This window comes from Phyllosticta citribraziliensis (genome assembly GCF_038025025.1).
Source record: "Phyllosticta citribraziliensis strain CPC 17464 chromosome Unknown J3D65scaffold_2, whole genome shotgun sequence".
Taxonomy (NCBI): domain Eukaryota; kingdom Fungi; phylum Ascomycota; class Dothideomycetes; order Botryosphaeriales; family Phyllostictaceae; genus Phyllosticta; species Phyllosticta citribraziliensis.
In genome coordinates this window covers 149,258-169,664 of record NW_027117339.1, presented here as the reverse complement: position 1 = coordinate 169,664, position 20,407 = coordinate 149,258, and the positions used below count along the sequence as shown (strand labels likewise).

The 20,407-nt window shown below is 56.8% G+C and overlaps 11 protein-coding genes across 11 annotated transcripts; 6 read left to right on the top strand and 5 right to left on the bottom strand.

Annotated features, from left to right (window-relative positions):
- Positions 1 to 284: 284 nt before the first annotated feature.
- J3D65DRAFT_643998 (FAD binding domain protein) lies at positions 285 to 2,042 on the top strand (the record flags this gene model as incomplete). Its single annotated transcript, XM_066802126.1, has 3 exons — positions 285 to 1,412; positions 1,587 to 1,792; positions 1,826 to 2,042. The coding sequence occupies 3 exons, from the start codon at positions 285 to 287 to the stop codon at positions 2,040 to 2,042; spliced, it is 1,551 nt and encodes a 516-aa protein (XP_066658278.1).
- A 118-nt stretch (positions 2,043 to 2,160) lies between these two features.
- On the bottom strand, positions 2,161 to 3,096 carry J3D65DRAFT_689586 (HIT-like domain-containing protein; the record flags this gene model as incomplete). The annotated part of the gene is made up of 1 exon (XM_066803893.1): positions 2,161 to 3,096. The coding sequence occupies one exon, from the start codon at positions 3,094 to 3,096 to the stop codon at positions 2,506 to 2,508; it is 591 nt and encodes a 196-aa protein (XP_066658277.1). The 3' UTR covers positions 2,161 to 2,505.
- A 300-nt stretch (positions 3,097 to 3,396) lies between these two features.
- On the top strand, positions 3,397 to 3,993 carry J3D65DRAFT_599794 (uncharacterized protein; the record flags this gene model as incomplete). Its single annotated transcript, XM_066797925.1, has 1 exon — positions 3,397 to 3,993. One exon carries the CDS (start codon positions 3,397 to 3,399, stop codon positions 3,991 to 3,993), a length of 597 nt encoding a protein of 198 aa, XP_066658276.1.
- Positions 3,994 to 4,856: 863 nt separating this feature from the next.
- On the bottom strand, positions 4,857 to 5,502 carry J3D65DRAFT_643996 (calmodulin; the record flags this gene model as incomplete). Its single annotated transcript, XM_066802125.1, has 3 exons — positions 4,857 to 4,885; positions 4,994 to 5,227; positions 5,322 to 5,502. 3 exons carry the CDS (start codon positions 5,500 to 5,502, stop codon positions 4,857 to 4,859), a joined length of 444 nt encoding a protein of 147 aa, XP_066658275.1.
- A 419-nt stretch (positions 5,503 to 5,921) lies between these two features.
- J3D65DRAFT_612173 (S-adenosyl-L-methionine-dependent methyltransferase) lies at positions 5,922 to 7,110 on the bottom strand. Its single transcript, XM_066798995.1, has 2 exons — positions 6,923 to 7,110; positions 5,922 to 6,865 (listed from the first exon to the last, which is right to left on the bottom strand). Exons 1-2 carry the CDS (start codon positions 6,934 to 6,936, stop codon positions 6,004 to 6,006), a joined length of 876 nt encoding a protein of 291 aa, XP_066658274.1. The 5' UTR covers positions 6,937 to 7,110; the 3' UTR covers positions 5,922 to 6,003.
- Positions 7,111 to 8,380: 1,270 nt separating this feature from the next.
- Positions 8,381 to 12,887, top strand: J3D65DRAFT_673902 (uncharacterized protein; the record flags this gene model as incomplete). Its single annotated transcript, XM_066803540.1, has 4 exons — positions 8,381 to 8,831; positions 9,115 to 9,255; positions 10,293 to 10,884; positions 11,909 to 12,887. 4 exons carry the CDS (start codon positions 8,381 to 8,383, stop codon positions 12,414 to 12,416), a joined length of 1,692 nt encoding a protein of 563 aa, XP_066658273.1. The 3' UTR covers positions 12,417 to 12,887.
- Positions 12,834 to 14,831, bottom strand: J3D65DRAFT_689582 (uncharacterized protein; the record flags this gene model as incomplete). Its single annotated transcript, XM_066803892.1, has 4 exons — positions 14,392 to 14,831; positions 13,290 to 13,295; positions 13,127 to 13,237; positions 12,834 to 13,079 (listed from the first exon to the last, which is right to left on the bottom strand). The coding sequence occupies exons 1-4, from the start codon at positions 14,791 to 14,793 to the stop codon at positions 12,834 to 12,836; spliced, it is 765 nt and encodes a 254-aa protein (XP_066658272.1). The 5' UTR covers positions 14,794 to 14,831.
- Positions 14,832 to 14,926: 95 nt separating this feature from the next.
- Positions 14,927 to 15,278, top strand: J3D65DRAFT_664415 (uncharacterized protein; the record flags this gene model as incomplete). Its single annotated transcript, XM_066802738.1, has 2 exons — positions 14,927 to 15,051; positions 15,125 to 15,278. 2 exons carry the CDS (start codon positions 14,927 to 14,929, stop codon positions 15,276 to 15,278), a joined length of 279 nt encoding a protein of 92 aa, XP_066658271.1.
- Positions 15,279 to 15,314: 36 nt separating this feature from the next.
- J3D65DRAFT_673900 (uncharacterized protein) lies at positions 15,315 to 16,131 on the top strand (the record flags this gene model as incomplete). Its single annotated transcript, XM_066803539.1, has 2 exons — positions 15,315 to 15,398; positions 15,461 to 16,131. 2 exons carry the CDS (start codon positions 15,315 to 15,317, stop codon positions 16,097 to 16,099), a joined length of 723 nt encoding a protein of 240 aa, XP_066658270.1. The 3' UTR covers positions 16,100 to 16,131.
- A 140-nt stretch (positions 16,132 to 16,271) lies between these two features.
- Positions 16,272 to 17,312, top strand: J3D65DRAFT_689568 (uncharacterized protein; the record flags this gene model as incomplete). The annotated part of the gene is made up of 3 exons (XM_066803891.1): positions 16,272 to 16,812; positions 16,865 to 16,948; positions 17,001 to 17,312. Exons 1-3 carry the CDS (start codon positions 16,429 to 16,431, stop codon positions 17,310 to 17,312), a joined length of 780 nt encoding a protein of 259 aa, XP_066658269.1. The 5' UTR covers positions 16,272 to 16,428.
- Positions 17,313 to 18,673: 1,361 nt separating this feature from the next.
- On the bottom strand, positions 18,674 to 20,107 carry J3D65DRAFT_529204 (cystathionine beta-lyase-like protein; the record flags this gene model as incomplete). Its single annotated transcript, XM_066796656.1, has 3 exons — positions 18,674 to 18,739; positions 18,794 to 19,840; positions 19,910 to 20,107. Coding segments are annotated over 3 exons (1,311 nt in total), but the record flags the coding sequence as incomplete, so codon positions are not given.
- Positions 20,108 to 20,407: the final 300 nt, after the last annotated feature.

Here is a 20,407-nt window from a genome sequence, read left to right as displayed (position 1 = left end):
GCACGTCTACGCCACTTTGCCCAGTCATCCCAGCCATCAACAACAACCAGTCGGATGCCATCGCTCCATCTCCACTGCTCGACAGCATTCTTGGTCTTTTGTTCACACGAGCTTACCGACATTTCCGTTCGTTCTCAGGATATTCATTAGGAATCATCCGGCATTACATTAGCGCTCGTGTCACGCTGGGGGAAAACTCAACGCCGCTCATTCTCAGCCCACCATTCCCACCATCTCAGATATAGAAACACAACGAAAAGAGCATGGCATCAAACACGGCGGCAATGTCCGAGCACAAGCAGGCCGCGGCCGCGGTCGCGGCACAGGTCGCCGACTTCCACAAGCGCAAGGAGACGTTCCGCATCTACCACGGGTCGACCAACAGCACGCGCATCGTGGAATTCGACCCGGACAAGATGATCGACATGAGCGCCTTCAACCACGTGCTCGAGGTCGACGCAGACCGGCGGGTTGCCGTCGTCCAGGCCAACGTGCCCATGGACACGCTGGTCGAGGCGACGCTGCAAGTGGGCCTCATCCCGCCCGTCGTTATGGAGTTTCCCGGCATCACTGTCGGCGGCGGGTACATGGGCGTGGCGGGCGAGAGCTCGTCGTGGAAGTACGGCTTCTTTGACCGCACTGTCAATTGGGTCGACGTTATTCTGATGACCGGGGAGAGGCGGCGCGCGTCGGCTACGCAGAATGCGGATTTGTTCAAAGGCTTGCCCGGCACGTATGGCACCGTGGCCGTGACGACGCTGTTTGAAATCCAACTTATCCCCGCCAAAGACTACGTTGAGCTGGAGTACTTTAGGCTTGACGGGATGGCGGAAGTCCATCGCTTTATCGACGAGGCTATCCACATGGCAGACGTCGACTACATCGATGGCATATCATTTGCGCCTGGAAAGACGGTCATCATGCTCGGCCGACTGACAGACCGTCGACCAAGCAAGCAGAAGCCGATACAAACCTTTTCAGGGCGAATGGACCCCTGGTTCTACGTGCACGCCGAAAAGATGTGCAAAGCCTCCAAGGCAGTAGCTGGCGACAAGCAAGCGGCAGGCCACGTCGAAATGGTGCCGCTCGTCGACTACCTCTTCCGTTATGACCGCGGCGCCTTTTGGACCGGCCGCTACGCCTTTCGCCGCTTCCACACGCCCTTCAACCGCGTGATGCGCGCGATTCTGGACCCGCTCATGCACACGCGGCCCATGTACGCCGCGCTCAATGCCAGTCGCTACACGACGCAGTACATCATCCAGGACGTCGCGATACCGTTTGACAGGGAGAGAGTCGAGGAGTTGACCACGTGGAATGAGAAGAACACCAATATTTGGCCCGTGTGGCTGTGTCCGCTGCGCATAGAAGGCAAACACACGGTACCGCTGCGCGCTAGAGTCGGCCGCGAGGTCGTGTTGGACAAGCCGGTCGAATTCGACGAGAAGCGCGAGGGCTGGGGCGGCATTACAACGACACGGGGAGCGCAACAGCCGGACGGTAACGACACCACCGACAACGCTGAGGGCGAGGCGGCGGCCACATCATCCGTCCCTGCATCCTCCGACACACAAGTCGATTCACAGCGCGAAGAGCCCATCATGCTCCTCAACTTCGGCATCTGGGGCCCGGGCCCGCTCCAGCACAAGAAGTTCGTCGAGCTCAACCGCGACCTCGAGGCGACGGTGGCGCGGCTGGGAGGCTTCAAGTGGCTGTACGCCAACGCGTACTACACGGAAGACGAGTTCTGGCGCATCTACGACCGCGCGTGGTACGAGTGGCTGCGCGGGTGGTACGGCGGCGGCGAGACGTGGCTGCGCGACAGGGGCAACGACGTGTGGCAGCGCACGCGAGCCAAGAACGCGAGCGCGGACGGCGAGCAGGAGAAGACCAGCGGCGTCAGGGGCGTTGTTGTGGCTGTCAAGATGGTCGCGCGGAAGAAGTTGGGGATGGGCAAGAGTAGGAGTGGTGGGGCGCATTTGTTGGGTGGTGGTGGTGGGCACGGTGGTGGTGCAAGTAAGAAGCTGCGGAAGCAGTTGTAGGGCAACTTGCGCGAACAGCGTATGGGGATTGCGCTGCCTTTGCCGCTTGAGTTGTAGTCGTATAGTATAGTCTTTTAATACTCTTTCTCTCTTTGCTAGTCCTTTTGCTGCATTGCTGCAGGCAATGTACGCCGGCATCTTGCCATTGGATGGATTGCCTCCGGGGTCTTGAACCACCTTCTTTTACGAGAGGCTGGGCGAAGCAGGGTTTTTCTCCCATCATCTTCGTCTTCTCATGCTGATCGGCTGCTTGTTGATGTGGATTTCGGAAAATCTTCACGGTTGTCGTCTTAGAAGAGAGTCTACTCCAAATCTATCGCGTCGCCTCTCCTTCAGCATTAGTCAAGAAAATCAAGCAGCGTGGACAGCAACGACACACCAGCAGACTCACCAACTCTCAGACCGGCAAGGGGGCCAGATAGAGCAGAGGACAAGCAAGAGACGTCCCTGAAACAGACCTCGATCAATCGAGTTCCTTCTCCATCTCCATCGCCAACCCCCGCGCCTCCTCCTCCATCTCCTCCAGACTCCGCGGCAGCCTCTCAGCATCAGATTTCGCAAACGCCCTCTTCTTCCCATCGCCTTCGCTCTCGCTCTTCCCATCGCTCTCCCTCTCTCTCCTCGTCCTCTCCACCTCCCTCAAAGCGCCCCCCACATCGCCCTCCTCCCCCTCCAACATCTCATACACCCTATCCCCGCCGCCCCTACTGTCCATATCGCCGCTCCTCCGCGGGATGACGTGCGCATGCACATGCGGCACGCTCTGGCCCGCCGCGACGCCGTCCTGAATCGCGACGTTCAGCGCGTCGGCGGCGTAGACGCGCTCGATCATGCGCGACACGCGCTGCACGGCGAGAAACAGGTCGCTGACCTCGGCGGCGGAGAGCTGCGAGAGGCGCGGGACGACGCGCCGCGGGCAGACGAGGACGTGGCCTGGGAGGAGCGGTTTGAGGTTCACGAGCGCGAAGCTGAGGGGCGTGAGGTGGAAGATTTGCGGCGTTATGGGGAAGGCGCCGAAGTGGAGGGGCGTTGTTGTGAGCGGGTGCGGTGGCATGGTGGTGATGGGGTTCGTCTGCTGGAGATGGGGCGTTGGGTGTCGAGACGTAGGGTTTCGTGGGGGTTGAGTAGAGCTGAGGAGAGAGGTCGATGAATTGGTGTGTTTATGTGTGGGGAAGAAATGGGTGGACGCGTTTGCTCGGAGGATGACGCGACTGTGTGCGGTGGGACGGAAGTTCAGCCCTACAGGATTTCCTCATCTACAACTCCAACACACCACCATCCCACTCAGCTCAACTCACACTCCAGCCCTCCATCAGATTCCCCAATTCCTCTGCCCGCGCTTCATCATCCTAAAATGTCAACGACCGCCGCCGCCGCACCACCACAACCAGCGCACGACACGACTACCACCACCCCCGCGCCCGCGCCCGCAGACACGGCACAAATCCACACCTACCACTGCCTCTGCACGCAGCTCCTCCTCGCCAGCACAACGCCGCTCGCCCTGATCCCTCGCCGCGGCGCCTCCGCCTCTGCCTCTTCCCCCGAAGCTTCCTCCTCCGATTCTGCGTTCATCCTCCCGCTGCCCGGCAGCCCGCCCACCACCACAGAAGCAGACGACGCACAGACAGAAGCCTCACCACACTACGCCCTCCCGCTCTCCCTGCAACCCGACCGCACGCCGCTCGTGATTCAGCGGCCCGACGGCCTGGAGAAGCGATACTGCGCCCGCTGCGCCCGCTGCCGCGTCGTGGTGGGGTATTGGTTGGATTGGAGTCAGTTTGCTGGTGCCCCGGCTGAGGGCAATAAGGCGAGGACGGGACGAAGAGACAATGTCGTGTATCTGTTGCCCGGCGGCTTGCTGAGTACGGAGGAGATGGCTGGGGGCAGGAGAGGAGAGGCGGAGGGGGAGCAGGAGGGGCAGGGGCAGGGACGGGGCAAGGTTGTTTGAGATACGGATAGAGGGGTTGGTGCATGCGATTAACATCGTGGCGGCGCGACCGTACGCGTTGGACTGCTCGACGTTACAAACAGCGCCGCGCCCTCACTAGCTCCGTCATGTCCAGTAGATCGCCGCACGCTGCGTCCAGGCAGAACACGACACAGCGCGGAGCCAGAGCACCAGGGCCAAGCAATCAAACAAGCAAGCAGGCGTCTGTTGCAGCGGAGCATCATGAACGGATAGCATGGCGAGCGGCGGGACAGGACAGGACAGGACAGCGTGTGAACAGAACGGGCCATGGATGGGATACGCGCACATATAGCCCACGAGCACCGTACCTTAGCCGTCTAGATAGACATGACATGGCAGACAGAGAGCCCCGAAAAGTAAATCACTTGACATAGGAAAGAAGAGTCGTAGGCATTCAGGAGTACTGTAGTTTTTCAAAAAGGCATAACTGCATAAGCTATCCTCTCCGTATCTGCACGGCAAAAGCAACATCAACAACAACAGGAGCAAAGGTCCGTTGTGGAATAATTCAAGCCCGTCTCCCCCTTTCCCTCTCGGCCCCAGAGGTGTGATGGGTAGCTATCTGTGTAGCAGTAGTAGGCCAAGGCGGGAGGACAATGGTATCCTTTCCTTTCGCAGCCACTTCCATTCGATTCAAATCAAATCAATTCGCAATTAAACGCCCCGTCAAAAGCAGCCCCGCTAGATGTGTGTTGCTCCCGCCCCGGTCCGCTCGCGCGCACGCCGTCCGTGAGGTGGCAGTCGGTTTGTAGGTGGTCTGGTTGGTTGGTGAGAGTAAGGAGGTGGATGTGTGTGTGTTTGTGGTAGGGTGGGTAGAGCCACGCGGCAACCGGCCGGCCAGCCTAGTTTGCGAGGATCGTGGAGACGAGATCTGTCGGAGCAGGGCGCGTTAGCACAAAGTCGCATTCTATCCATCCATCCTTCAGGCTCTCCATCATCCGTCTTCCTGGTGGTAGTAATAGCAATGGGCCAGCCTCACCTCTGTACGCAATCTCGCCCGAGCTGGTGTCGACGGCCTTGAGCAGCTCGTCGACCTCGTCGTCGCTCATCTTCTCGCCCAGGTTGGTCAGGATGTAGCGCAGCTGGCCGACGCCGATGAAGCCCGTCCGGTTCTGGTCGAACACCTCGAAGCCGCGGCAGTACTCGTCGATGTCGCCCGGGTCGCGGAAGCCGCCGGGCCGGTTGAGGATCTTGCTGAACGTGTCGAAGTCGACTGAATTCCCGCGAAAGAGTTGTGTTAGTTGGGCCTTGCTCGCGCGGAGTTGGAGGAGGATTGGTGGGTTTAGGGGCTGTTTGGGCGAACTCACAGTCGCCGCCGGCCGTCTTCTCCAGCTCCTTGATCTCGGCGAGGGTGGGGTTTTGGCCGCAGGCGCGCAGCAGGTCGCCCAGCGAGTCGAGTGAAACGCGGCCGCTGCCGCGCTTGTCGAAGAGCTGGAACGCTTCTTTGTAGTTGGTCGAGGCCTGGCCTTGTGAGCTGTCGTACGCCATGACGGAGAGGAGGGATGCGACGGAGACGGAGAAAGAGATGCAGACTGGAAAGGAAAGAGAGAGGCAGGGACGGTGATGAGTGAGTGAGTGCTAGGAGAAGAGTGGAGAGGCGGGCGCTTGTTGATTGTTGTTGTGCAACGCAACGGGCGCGAGAGTGGTGAGCGACGAGGGGTTGCTTCATTGGTTGCTGGGGGCGGCATGCACTTGAGCGGAGGGCAGGGACCGAGAGCGGAAGCCTACCATTCTTGATGTCGGCTGCTGTAGAATGCGACTATGACGCGCAAAAAATATGGGGAAAGGCTGGAGTTGCAACACCGCGAGATTCTGGAGGCCGGGGAGAGATGGAGAGAGAGGTGTTGTAGGGGACAATCCTCGGACAATGCGACCTGACATGACAGTCTAGCAGTCCATGGCGCTGCGTCCATTATGCGGTCAAGGGCCGTTGCTATGGCCACCGCCTGCTAGTCAACACCCGACCGACTGCTAAACCTACACCTACACCTACACCCGCCGAGCCATCACCACTCCCGTTCCCCACTCCAGCTCCAGCTGTTGGTCTGCCTTCCACTCCTCGGCTTCCATCATCTCGTCGTATATCGCATCCATCACATCGCCTGGCCCGCCCGCGCTCCTCTTGGTCTGCTCCGGATGCGCCTCTTGCCACGCATGACACCCGCTCCACGTCCGCATATATTCTTTCCACTCCTCCACCGTTGCCGTCCGACTAAGCACCACTTCACCCTTACCGCTGCGCGGGCCTGACGTGCCGGGCTCGTACTCGATCCTCTGCACGTCCCCAAAGTACCGCGGGTCAGGCACAATGTCGCGGTACAATCCTTCGACGATCCTCTTCCCGGGCTGGCTCCAGTACGGGCCCAAGGCATCCTTGTCGTCGGAGAAGGTCCAGCGCTTGAGAATCGCCGTCGCGCGCGGGTAGTCGACGAACTCGGGGTCTGCGTAGCCCCAAAAGGCGACGGTGCCTTCGCGCCGCAGCACCCGGTGCAGCTCTGGCCACAGCCGCGAGTAGTCGAACCAGTGCGCCGCCTCCCCCGACACCACGGCGTCGACGCTGCCGTCGAGCGCAAAGTTGAGCTCTTCGGCTGCGCCGTGTTGGTAGCGCACGTTGGGGAAGCTGTCGCGTGCCGTGAGCTGCTCTGCCTGCGATATCATGCCCGGCGATGGGTCGACGCCCGTCACGGTAAGGAAGGTGGACGCCACGGCTCGCGTCACGATGCCGGGACCGCAGCCGAGGTCGAGAGCTGTGGTGCGCGGTCCCTCGTGGTAGCTGATGACTTTGTCGTAGAGATGATCAGGGTAGGCCGGGCGGAGAGCGGCATAGGTGCCGTGGGCGTACGAGTCTTTACTACTCAAGTCAGTCATTCGACGGCAGTCCAGCCACGAGCGTCAAGGTAGGTCATACGTAAATGTCGCCATGGTGTTGAGTTGATGCAGCAAGCGCACGCAGATAGCTTTGGCTCAACATCTCAGAATGACCGGCCGACGTGCCTATAAATCAACGCACCAATCGAAGTCGCCAAATCAAGGAATGCGATGCGAATGACCTGGCTTCCTGCCTTCTCACCATACGCATGAAAAATGACGTTGTTGGTGACGGCGGCCAGAGCTCTCCGCCTCGCTGAATCGAGCAGCGGACCCGCTCCCGCCTCACCGGCAACGCACTGAGCACGCCATCCCGGCCGTCTACAAAAGCGGGAGACAACGACCGACGCAAGACGTTTCGTGTATCTGTGAGCGGATGGCCGTCAATTTATGGGGGTTTCTCATCGAATGCGACCCTGCTTCTCAGTCAGTCGGTGTGGGCCTGTAGTCATCACGGAGTCAGGCCTCGAGCAGTACTTTCTGAAGCGAAGATGAAGAGTCGTTGAACAAGCGATTGACGCTGCGGCCGTGGACTGATTTGCCAGGTGACAAGAGCATGGAAAGTCTGAAGGCGGAGGAGAAACGCTCCCTAACGTCTGTTGAATACCAGAGTCCACCTGTTGCTCGAATCCCTCGACCACCGACCAACTCAAAGCACATCCGCTCAAGACATACGATCAGAGGAGCTGCCTTCGAGCTTCGAGACTCCGCTCCATCCCTCTCACACTCTCTCCTCCATCGCCCTCGCGTCGCCACCTCCAAACGCACAAGGTCAAGTCAAGCAAGCAAGCACATTCACAGCATTGTACCCCCCAGCTTGTCGATGCCGCCCGGGTACGGCACCAACATCACTGGGGTTTCCCACCCGCCCGGGCTTTGGGGGAGGCAGCCCTGACCCGCGTGTCACAGCCATCAAGTCCGACGACTCTCACGCGGCTGATCATGTTCACATTCACAGCATTATGCCCCCCAGCGCGTCAGTGCCGCCCGGGTACGGCACCAACGTCGCTGGGGTTTCCCACCCGCCCAGGCTTTGGGGGAGGCAGCCCTGACCCGCGTGTCACAGCCATCAGGTCTGGGGACCTTCACGCGGCTGATCATGTTGTTGTTGCAAAGGAGAGGAGTTGGGCGGAGGAGAATCGCCCTTTTATACGTGTCTGGCGGCGCCTTGACCACCTGCGCGGCCCTCGGCTTGTGAGAGAGCGAGGGCGGCTGTTGGGGTAAGGTTGTTGTGCTTGTTGATTTGCTCGCTGTTGATGTTTGGAGGGTTGGTTCTTGTGTTGTGGATGGGTTTGATGAACCCTGGCTCACTTGACGACTTTCCCATGGCTCGGATCGTAGACTCGCATACCCTGGGGACCGGACAAAAACAAAAACTCACTCAATTCCTTTTTGGTCATCCTCGATATCTTCGCATGTCCAGAAAACGAACAAGGGACCCAAAGTCATCCAATGAATGGGAAAAGCCACAAGGAGTCCAGGAGTGCGAGTGCCTGACATGCCCTCGGCGTGGTCCATCGAACACTACCACAGGGGACGGAGATCGTTGTGGATGAAATGCCTATTCCAGGAGAACCTCTTTACCAGGGATGCTCCGCTGGTAAATACTGGAATGGCCAGGAAGCAGCCGAGAGCCGACAAGGCGTACAGGGGGGTTTTTCCGTTTGTTCCCACGGTGGACGCGGGAGGAGCATTCGAGATTCGAGATCTGGAACCCACATGGCAGAGTAATTCCGGGCTTGGAGAAGCCGCGAAATTTTCGAAGCAGCAAAGGGCACCCATCCAGCGCATAATACTCCCTGGCGGCTCACTTTTGAGCCCTCGACAGACTCAAGTCACGCTATCTCTCCCGGCCCGGACCCAAATCCAAGCCGCAGACAGCAAAAGGAGGCGTCAAGATACAACTCTTAGCAACGCTACTCCTCCTTATCCCGACCTCTCTACGCCTGGTACTAAAGACACCCAGGAGATACACCAACCAACCGCAGGGCAACCAGACTGCCGCTACAGCTGCAAAGATCCACGCCAAAAACAGAAGCGCGCAGCCACGGAATACACCCTACCTACGAAGATCAGTACAAGCCCACCAGATAGGACGAGTCACTTGGCCTACAGGGCATCATACAGCAGAGGCATTACCCTTCAACTGGACGAACGCTCCCTGGACACACACAAACTCTCTCTCTCTCTCTCTCCCAACCAACCGCAGGGCTACCAGAGCTGCTGCTTTAGTGGCACAACAGCAGACTGCAAACCAGTATGAGGCCACTGGAGAGGACGAGCTACTTGGCATCGGGGATGATAGTGATGACCCATTTGATCCAGGCAACGAAAACACCAGCATTGATGATGAAGAATTCCAAGAGGAGGAGGGTAGACCCCACCAACGTGGCAAGCCAATCATTTCGAAGAATGGGAACTACTACGCCCTGATGTCCACTGTTGCGAGACAGAGCGAGACAGAGCTTGAATGCTCCCCAGACGCACCTCTTCAACCGCACGAATGCTCCCGCCGCTGTCAGAATGTACAGGACAGTGTAGAGGGACAGCCGCGGTGGAACAAGTGCTACCCTTCGAATTGATCCAGTTCGGCTCGCGAGCTATTCGAATCGGCGATATCTCAAGGACTATAGAAGTCCCCGGTCTCTCAGAACCATCCATCTTCGTGAAGAGAACCTCGTCATTGACAATCATTATGGCTGAGCCCCTGAACTTTTCGACAAATCGTCGCCATTGTTCAATTGTTCCCGCTTTTTCGTTTGCCACAGTCTTCACACAAGGGACATATCAACACCTCTGCGAGCTCGCCACATTCGATTTGATCGTCGGGAATGGATAGTTCAAATGATCACGTTTCTCCCGCCTCGACAAACTAAGCGAAGAAATCCTTGCCGTTGGATCTCTAGCTGGACGGCAGACGCCTCTAGGCCTAGAGGCGACACAATATCCTTCGCGAAGCTGCAGGATTCTGCAAGATCGGAGGTTTATACGTTCACATGTTTACGCTACGACGATGCTCGTACTTACAGGAAGCCTTCGTGCTTGAAAGAGAGTAGTGTTCAAGAATCATTCAATCCGTGTGGCGCCCCGTGACAGGGAGCGTTCAAGCTCCTGCCAGAAAGATGAAAAGCCTGCAAGCTCTGCGCGGCGGCTTTACTCCACTGCTACCCCGAATCCTGTCCAGCGCATACGCGGATGAATGCTCCCTAAACACACACACACACACTCTCTCTCTCTCTCTCTCCCTCCCTCTCTCCTCCTCTCTCTCCCTAATCTGCCTCCCTCCCACCATAAATATGACAGTCCACTGGATCCCCAGCGAGGAGGAGCCGGGAGGTTTCTGACCTCACGAAGATTATTCATCCGTAACTACGCATCGGAGCAGGAAGAAGAGCTACACACTGCTCTAGAGCAAATTGATCGGGCATGTGAAGCGCCCCAGAGACGAGACCAAGCCGCCAAACAAAGTGCTATCCCACCACCGGCAGCCCAGGTCCAGGAAGCAGAACAGCTCGTCCTGCCTACGCAACCCATTGACTCAACGGAACCCGCGAGCAAAAGGCCAAGGCGGAAGAGGAAAGCCACCGTCCAACCAGAAGTGACGAGATATGAACAGAGGGCCCGGAGGTCAGCAGCACTTGCTGCTGAAGACAAAGTCACCGCCCAATACAACGACAAGGAGCTGGACGAGCTGTTAGATTCCCAGGTAAACACCCAACGTATCGAAGAGCGCACCACGAGCGGTGGTGAACCCCCGAAACCTCTCGTCTACCAAAACCCCAGCAACATATACATGAGGCTTTCCAGCGATCCTCCGACAACAAAGCGATTGATTGCCCACATTGAGGAAGGATATTGCTATGCCACCTTCATGTGGAAGATGGCTGGAATTTCAGCAGCTGATGTCGACAGACAACAGCTTGAGCAGGATTTCCCTCAGCGCTTCCTGCTCAAGAAGGGCACGCAGTCGATAATCCTGTTACCTCTTCAGGATGCCCGTACGTATGCCGAGAAGCTTGGTATACTAAGCCAATGTGTACACTTTTTTCAAGCAGTCGCCAATCGTCCTGCTGCCGACCAGAAAATACGATGCGGTCAATGTCGCCTGAGCTGGGACAAGACAAAAATGCCTTTCAAGAACTGGACAAGGCACATTCAACACGACCGTAGATTTGCACCGGAAGAACTCGCTTACCGCGAATGTCGATGCGGGGACGCGTTTATGACTGGAACCGGGTCTCGATCGTCTTGCCCGAGGATTCCGGCGGGGGGTAACAGGGAGCATTCAAGCTGCAGGCAGAAAGCCCAGCATCTTGGATGCGTGTTTCTGCACCATCCAACTATCCTGGACAGGGGACTCCGAGCAGGACTATGAGGGAGATGACGCCATTAAATGCCTGCCGCAGACACCCCAGCAGACGAATGCTCCTTGCACACACACGCTGTTTCTTTCTCTTTTCACCCTCCTCTCTCCTCTCTCCCCCTCCCCCTCCTGTCCTGGGTAGGGGACTCCGAGCGGGATCATGAGGGAGATGACGCCATTAAATGCCTTCCGCAGACACCCCAGCAGACGAATGCTCCATGCACACAGACTCTCTCTCCTCTCTCCCCCGACTCTCCTGGACAGGGACTCCGAGCAGGATGTCAAGCGCGATGGCTTTATCAAAAGTCTTCCGCAGGCACCTTAGCAGATGAATGCTCCTTGCACATATACGCTGTTTCTTTCTCTTTTCTCTCTTCTCTCTCCTCCCCCTCCCCCCTCTCCCCCGACTGTTCTAGGCCGGGGACTCTGAGCAGGATAATGAGGGCGATGAAGCCATTAAAAGCCTTCCGCATACGCCTCACCAGATGAATGCTCCTTGCATACACACTCGATCCTCTTCTCTCCCTCCCTCTCTACTCTCCCCTGCTCCAACCCCCCCTTCCCTCCCTCCCTCCTCGACGACACCAACGATCACGGTGAGAACGTGGAGGATGGCGAGAACAGACCCTATCAGCAAAGGAAACCAATCATTTCAAAGAACAGAAACTACCACGCCCTCCGATACAACAGCGACTACCGCCAGACTATCCGCCTGAAGGGGGAGTTGAAGCATTGCGACTTCTTCGTTTCATATCTCCACTCTCCTTCTGGCCAAAAGTTTGCAGGTCACTCTAGGACGGTTCAAGCCCAACTGAAGGCCGACTACCCATCGGCGCACGCGATCAGGAGCGGGAGATCAACATGGTGGCTGGCGTCGATCAATGATGCCAAGTCCATGGCACGATCCTTGGGCATCGAATCACATTGCGAGCCCTTCTTCACCGCGCTCGCCAATCTCCCATCGCCAGATACGGCCATCAAGTGCCACAGCTGTGGCAAATTCTGGGACAAGAAGGCATGCAGCCACGACAAGTGGCTGCAGCACGTCAAGCACCTCCGCACGGTCGAAGTCGCGTACTGGGAGTGCTCGTGTGGCAAGGCCTTTGCCACCAGCCAGGACTTCGAGGCACATTTGTCTTTGTACGGCTGTTGGGACAAAGATGAGGACTAGGTTCCCAGTCTGGTAACCCTCACCACGCGTGGGCTGGCTTGGGGATTACACTTCCAGACTGTGGAGCACAATCCGATCATACCTTCTTGTTGGGCTCCGCTCTGCTTTTGCGCTGCCGGCCCTGACAAACTGCTCTCCTTCCTCTCGTTTATATTGTATTGTTTTCCAACAGTTTCCGCTCGCCAGTCTGATTTTTGTATTTGCAAATTTCATGTCAACATGCGGCGACCACCAGAACAGCTCTTTGTTGTGGATTTTAGCTTGATTATCGGAAAGGCAAGATGTAGAGCGCTGGCGGATCTGCCAGAGAAGGGTCAAAGAAAGGGCTTCTCCTTTTTGTTTTCCCCTCTTCGCCCTGCGATTTCAGATTTTCAGTTGGTACTTTCTCAGATGGCTTTGAGAGTGCAGCTTAATCCACTATCTTAGTCTGGATTCTTGATCGCAGAGTATATGTCTGCAATGAAGGCCCCTCAGGTACGTCCTAAAGCTTCCCCTGGGAGCCTCCTTGATGTCACAGCCGCTGGCGTCAGGAACGTCACTGGTTGCGGCGACATTGAGAATGCCGCCCAGCTCGCCAAAGCAATGCTGATGAATACCAGTCTCCAAGACCAGCTTGTCCAGAACATCCTTCATGTCCAGAAGCCTCGAGAGCGCAATCTGGTCCTGCGAGATAATTTAGTATCTTCTCGAAGTCTGGCAACAAAACTTACGAGCGTCTCCATCTTGAACGTCTCGGCCTTGATATTGATGGCCAGGATGGCGGTGTTGGTGGTGCGCTTCTTTTGCTCGGTGAGGAGTGTTCCGTGGGAGGGGGCCTCGTGCTAGACCGGTACTCAGCTTTATTCGTCTCTGACGTTCTAACGATCAACTTACGGTGACCTCGAAAGGGTCGAGTTCCTACTGGCTGGGACGGTCGCTGAGCATAATGCAGAGGTCGGGGCGTGCAACCGCTCACAATCCCACTCGCAGATCCTGGGCATTGGACCCGACAAAGCTCAAGAACTCCCTGTCTTCTTTTGCGCTGCGGCTTGAACGCTCCTCGCCGCGCTGCGCAACGTCGGTCGAATGCTCCTTGTCCGCACTCCGCCCGAATCAACGAGTTCTCCACGCTGTGACTGGCAATTTCAGCGCAATGCGTTCGGGAAAATGGCACTTTTGATGCTCTTCCGTCACTATTCAAGACATTTTCTTTCTAAAAGTCCTTTGCCTGTCTTAACACATCTGAAAACTACAGCCACCTGAGGTTGCACTTGAAGGCAGAGGCAAATGTAGAGTGCTAGCTACTTTGCAGGGACCAGAAAATAAATCAGAAAAAAATGGATTTTTGCCGCATGTCGACCACCGAATCGCCCGCTCATCTCTTATCATCCCATCTCGTGTGGTTCTGCGAAGCGTAGAATGTCGCTCTCTAAAATCGAATGAAGAAAGAAAAGAAGAAGAAGAAGTAAAATGCCGCGTATCGGCCATGGAAATGTCCGCTCATCCCGGTGCAGCACTCCAGTTCGGGCGCCTCGGCAAAGACCATAATGTCGCCCCAAAAGAATCAAAGCAAGGAATAGGTACCAGCAAAGGGGAAGGGGCCGCAGTCGTCACCACGCACTGAGCCACCTGCATTCTCGTTTGCGAATCTTCTTGCCGGCAGCAAGGATCCCAGAATGATGCCACACATGGGTGAGGATAACACTACACGGCGCAGTCTTAAAAAAGCTCCGGCGTCTCTTCTTCCTCTTTTACGCAACTAGCGACGGCAAAATTTTGCGTCTTAGGAAATAGTGCTCTATCTAGAGGAGAGAAGGTCTAGTTCTCCTTTGAAAGAAAGTTGTGGAGAACTGGCACTCTCTCTAGAGAAGAGAACAACTAGTTCTCCCTTAAGGGATAGCTCTGGAGAACTGGCGCTCTCTCTAGAGAAGAGAACACCTAGTTCTCCCTGAAGGGGAAGTTCCGGAGAACTGGCGCTCTCTCTAGAGAGGAGAACATTTAGTTCTCCTTTAAGGGAAAGTTCCGGAGAGCTGTCACCCCATCCGGAGAGCATTAAGGATCTCCTGATTCTAGCCTTCTCAGCCCAACACTGAGCAAGCGTCGTGGTGATGGCTTCGACGTCCTTAAAGGCGCCCGCAAAGTCTCCAGTCTTTTTCGCAAATTGTTGGCGTTCCTTGATGATGGTTTGGAGCTCACCAACAAGGGCTCCAAAGTCCAACTGTAGTGGACTAAGGAAATCGCCTGTCGCCTCCTGGACAAGTCTGAGCTTCTCGAGCTCGCCGTCAACCACTGGTGTGAGTGAATTGTATACGAGGTCTTCGAGGACGTGGCGTTTTTCTGAATCGTGCTTGGCCCTCTTGTGGGGCCTGCTCGAGGTGCTATGGTGGCCAGATGGCATTGTCTTCTTCTTCGTCTTCCTCGCCCTCTTCCTCTCTGGCTTCGTCGTCTTGCCCCTAAAGCCTCCTCGGATCCAATGCTAGAACACGGCAGTCTATTGAGTCCTTACATGGTTATCCCACGCTGTGTCTGACATGTTCTCCATGGGCCATGCCAGCCTTCTCTACCTCCTACGTGTTCTCGATAAGTCGGCGCTTCTCCTCTTCTCGAATCTAGATCTCTGCGAGCTATGGCCTTCTCTAGCTCCTACGTGTTCTCCGTAAGCGGGCACTTCTCCTCTTCTTGAACCTAGATCTCCATTAGCAGCTGCAGTTACTGATATCCCGCCTCAGGCTCTCCTCCAGCTTTTCTCCTGACAGTATGGCCAACTACGTCGAGAAACGGGACAACCCGCCCATGGAGGGCATCCGCCAATCCAAGCGGATGAAGTTCACCGAAGAAGGTCACTTCATGTTCATCACCATGCAGCGCAACGGCAAGCCATAGCCGTACATTTATTTTGGTGCCGAGTCCATCACCCGAATGGAAAAGAACCCCATGAAGGGTTACACGCTCGTGCCGCACCTCCAGGCGCTGGGCGTAACGCTCAACCGTTCGATCGACACCGTAAAAGGCTATAACACGATGCGGCAAGTCTGGATCCAGATGTTCGGTGAGCCCACCATGAGCGCAACGATGAGCCCGAGCCTCTCCCGCCCCCTCCGCCTGGTGCTCAGCCTCCGCCGCCGCCTCCGGGCAACCACACGCTCGCGCCTTGGCTGGCAACGGCCGGCAATTCTCCCATCACCATGATGGATGCCCGCAAGGGCGACGTGCCTGACGCCATGAAGCCCAGGCTGAAGGCCAAGCTGGAAGAGCAACACGGACGTCAAATGTCAGACGACGCGCTGGAGCAGCTCCTTGGCGAGATGAGACTCATCGCTGCCGACCACGACAACACCGTGGTCTTCACGGCATGGGTGCAGGGCGATTACCCCGACTGCCCCAAGACCAAGCCGAAGACCAGAGGCCGGAAGCGGGACCACGGCGAGTTTGTCGCCGGTCAGAAAGAAGAGGATGCCGTTGTCGAGAAGCCGATGGGCGACAACCCGCTTTCGATTGGTCGCCCAGACATGACCAGAGACGAGACGTCTTTCAACGACGTCTTCAAGACAGTATTCATGCCGGTCATCATGGCCGATTACGAGACCCACCTGATCGCTAAAGCCGCCTCCGGTCGCCGCTCCGAGAAGTATGAGCCGAAGCCGAAGCAGATGTGCGGCGTCCTGGTCGACGTTCTCCGCCTCCCGCATGTTCTCTGGGAGTAACTAGTTCTCCGGCTCCTATGTGTTCTCCTTCAAGTTCCACTTCTCTATCTCCTATACCTTCTCTAGAAAGGCCTTCTTCTCTGCCTCCTATGTGTTCCCTATAAGTAGCTAGTTCTCCACCTCCTGTGTGTTCCCCTTAGATAACTAGTTCTCTACCTCTCCCGTATCTTCTCCTAAAGTGTCTAGTTCTCCACCTCTTGTGCGTTCCCCTTAGATAACTAGTTCTCTACCCCCCGTATCTTCTCCTAAAGTGTTAGGTTCTCCGCCTTCCACCCATATTAAATAATCTTCAACCTTATTCTTACTTCCCCATACTAACTTGTCTAATAATGGCCGGACTCGAGATCAAGACCTTCAAAGGCAGGTTCGAAAACAAGAACATCAGCGTGGAGTTCGTCGAAAACCCACGACGGATCAGGATGACCGCCGGCGATGATTCAATCTGGATCAGCCGTGAGAGGCGGGCATCCAGCTACCTGCTGAAGATGTTCAATGGTCCAACTAGTACCAGAAGGTTACAAAGCAACCCGTTGAAGGGCAAGAAGCTCTTACCTGGACTGAAGACCCTGGGTCTTTCCTGGGGCAGACCGACGGACTATCGCAGATCCAACTCGCGCTTGCGCAACCTCTTCGCCATGGTATTTGACGAGGAGTCCGAGGCGCGAGATGATCGGTACCTGCCGATTAAGGACGTCAGCGACCTCATGTTCCTAGTGACCTCATGTTCCCAGCGACCTCATATTCCCAGCGACCTCATGTTCCCAGCGGCCTCATGTTCCTAGCAGCTTCATGTTCCCAGCGGCCTCGTGTTCCCAGCGACCTCATGTTCCCAGCGGCCTCATGTTCCCAGTGACCTCGTGTTCCCAGCGGCCTCGTGTTCCCAGCGGCCTCATGTTCCCAGCGGCCTCATATTCCCAGCAGCCTCATCATCTCAGCGGCCAAGTCTGCCACCGACACGGTGCCTCAGAACGATCAACGGCCCGGTGGCCAGTCCTCCCTCGACGGCTGGCTGGAAAGAGTCGGCGCCCAACATGGAAATTGCCCGGTCAAGCTCATGGACAAACTGAAGGGCAATGTCCACCAAGACATGCATGTTCTAATCAAGGAGAAGCTTGAGAAGAAGCACAGCAGGTGTATGCCGATTGAACTTGTGCCACTTCTCTGCCGCGAGCTTGACCTCTTCCAGGTCACAGATCACGTCAAGACAGCTTGATTCTAGCGTTGGATCTGAGGAGGCTTTAGTGGTGAGAGGAGTAAGTGAGAGGAGTAAGTGAGAGAAGAAAAGGGGCGAGGAAGACTAAAGGGAGACTATGCCGTCTGGCGTTTTTTGGTATGGGGAGATGGGATGAGGGGATAGGATAAGGGGATCCTGCGTGATCTCCGGACGGGTGGTAGGTCTCTAAAACTTCATATTAAGGGAGAACTGGACCTTCTCTTCTCTTCTCTTTTGTTCCCTACTCTTCTCTTCCCTACTCTTCTCTAGACACCTTGTCGTTTCTCCAGCGGCCGGCCAGAAAACTTCCAAGCAGGAAAACACGGTACGCCACGTGAAGGAAAAGGAAAGACTAGGCAGGCGGGCGCGAAGAAGATACGGTCGAACAACCGATGCTTGGCCCACATCTATTACATCCGTTCATATATACACAGCGAGTATAGTAGATATAGATACAGCAAGCAAATACAGCAGATACAGCGCGCCACGCCACACCACTCATCCCCCCCTAACGCAGCCCAGCCACAAGCACAAAATAAATCCTCCATTTGCTTATCTAGACGCCTCGCCTCGCCGCGCCTCAATTCACCCACCCACCCATTTCACAGGTAAACGCGTCTTCCCTCTAGCGCCTACCTTCTTCCCTCCTTGTGCCTGCCTGCCTGCCGTCTTTTCTGCCTGTTTGCCCAGCTTGTTTGATGCCACGCCACAGGGATCGATGTAGATGGGAAAAGGAAGAAGGAAGAAGGAAAAAGGAAAAAGGAAAAAGGAAAAAGGAAAAAGGAAAAAGGGGGGAAGAGATCATGTCGTGTAAATTGTGGAATGTCAAGTAATGCGTTCACGCCATTCGCCGTATCCATCTGTCCACCGCACCCGCGACCCGCGTCCCGTCTTGACCGCGCACACGGACATACGTCAAACTGTTTGATGATGTTTCCGGTGGCACCATCTCTGCTGCTGCTGCTGCTGCGGCTGCTATCCGGTGGCAGCCACCACGCCACCCACGCGAGCCATTTCCGCGTCATGGAAAGATTTCGTTTTTAAGAGGGGCACTTTTTTGAATGATGTCGGTCGAGACGGCCAAGCACTTTCTCAGACAGCACCACCCACCAGAGCGGAAGCGGCACTAGCTCTGTAGCTGCCTCCTGCTGCCTGCCGCATGCCAGCCTGCCGGACGACCGACGTCCTCAGCAACTCTCTTTGCAATCAACGGCTGGCCAGATGCCGTAGTCGCGTCTGCATGGGCCAAAGACTGCTCGATGTGGAAGGGAAATGGCCTACTGCGACGTGCCCGCGGCCTCGGGCTCCTTGAAGCCGTCGGCCGCAATCTGTTGGCCGGCTGCGACGTCGCTCTCGACGGCAGCCTCGTTTGCGTCGAGGGCGCGGATGCCGTTGAGCGTGACCTTGACGGCGCCGGCTTGGACGAGCTGCACCAAGTATTAGCACTACAATCAGACAAGGATGTAAAAAGGGAGACGCACCGCTCTCTTCAAGTCGTCAATCAGATCCTCGGGGTCTTCGATGCCGACGCACAGGCGAATCAGGTCTTCGGGCATGTTGCGCTCGGCACGCGTCTTCGCGTCGATGCTGGCGTGGCTCATGCGACACGGCATGGAAATCAGCGAGTTGACGCAGCCAAAGCTGACGCTGATGGCCCACAGCCGCGCGCTCTCGACGATGCGCTCCGAGACGTCGACGTTGCCCGTCTCAAAGGACAGCACGGCGCCTGCGCCCCGCGCCATGCTCCAGTGCAGGTCGTATTGCGGGTGCGACTTGAGGCCCGGGTAGCGGACGCGGAAGCCGGCCTCGTTTTGCAGGAACTCGGCGATGCGCTGGGCGTTGGATTGCTGCTTTTCCATGCGCACGCCCAGCGTCTTGATGCCGCGCATCAGCAGCCACGAGTCGAACGGCGCCAGACCGCAGCCGGATGCGTTGATTGTGAAGAATAGCTTGTCGCCGATTGCGGAATCGTTGACGGCGAGCACGCCAGCCATCACATCGTGGTGGCCAGATAGGTACTTGGTGCCAGATTCGTAGACAATGTCGGCGCCCATGTCGAGGGGGTTCAACAACATGGGGGAGAGCATCGTGTTATCAACGGCCACAAGGGCAGCCGGGTTGGCCGTGTGCACCGCCGACGCAATGGTTGGAATGTCGACGACCTTGATGAGCGGGTTTGTGGGCGTTTCGAGGAGAACCATGGTCGTCTTGGGACCAATGACGGCCTTGACGGTTTCCGGGTCCGTCGTGTCGACGTGGTGCACAATGATGCCCCCGTGAGTGGACAGGTACTTGAGAAGTCGGTTCGTTCCGCCGTACAGGTCGTCGCCAGTCACAACCTCGTCGCCGGGCCGCAGCATGCGCGTAATCACATCCAGAGCGCCCATGCCGGAAGAGACGACGAGGGCGCGCCGGGCGCTCATAATCTTGGCCAGGTGACGCTCGAGGTGCGATCGTGTGGGGTTTCCGGAGCGCGTGTAGTCATACTCACCGCCGCCGCTGCCAGAGTCTTGCTTGAAGGTCGCGGTCTGTTTGAGTCATCAATATTTTGTCCCTGATTTTCTGACCGCCGACGCTCGGTGGCGTAGAGAATATACCTGGTAAATGGGCATGCTACTCGAGTTGTACTGATCGTTTCCTTCTGTGTACACCAGCTCCGTCGCCAGGGCATATTTCCTGCCATTGTGGGGGCTGCTCGGGGCCGGGCTGGGGGGCAAGTTGTGTCCATCCAAGTCTACGCTCTGGGCCAGCTTGGAAGCAGGGCCCTTTTTCTCGCTGCTCGGGGGAGAGGCCATTTCGAATATCTCTTCCAGTATAGATGGACGGCCGGGGGCAAGAGCCAGTCGAGGCAAGGGAGAGGGCCAACGGACAGGTCAAAGAGCGACGTCGAGCGGACAAAGGCAGTGTCGGTCGTGGTAAAAGCCTCTGGTCGGAGTAGGGCGTGGCGGAGGGCAGAATCGATGAGCGGTATGTTTTTGGAAGGAGAATCGAGGGACTGGACGTGGAGAAGAGGACGCTGCAGGTACGAGAAGAGCGGCAATTGGCTCGTCTCAGCGGTGGAGCAAATCGTGGGGTTCTGGTTCGCGCGACTCATT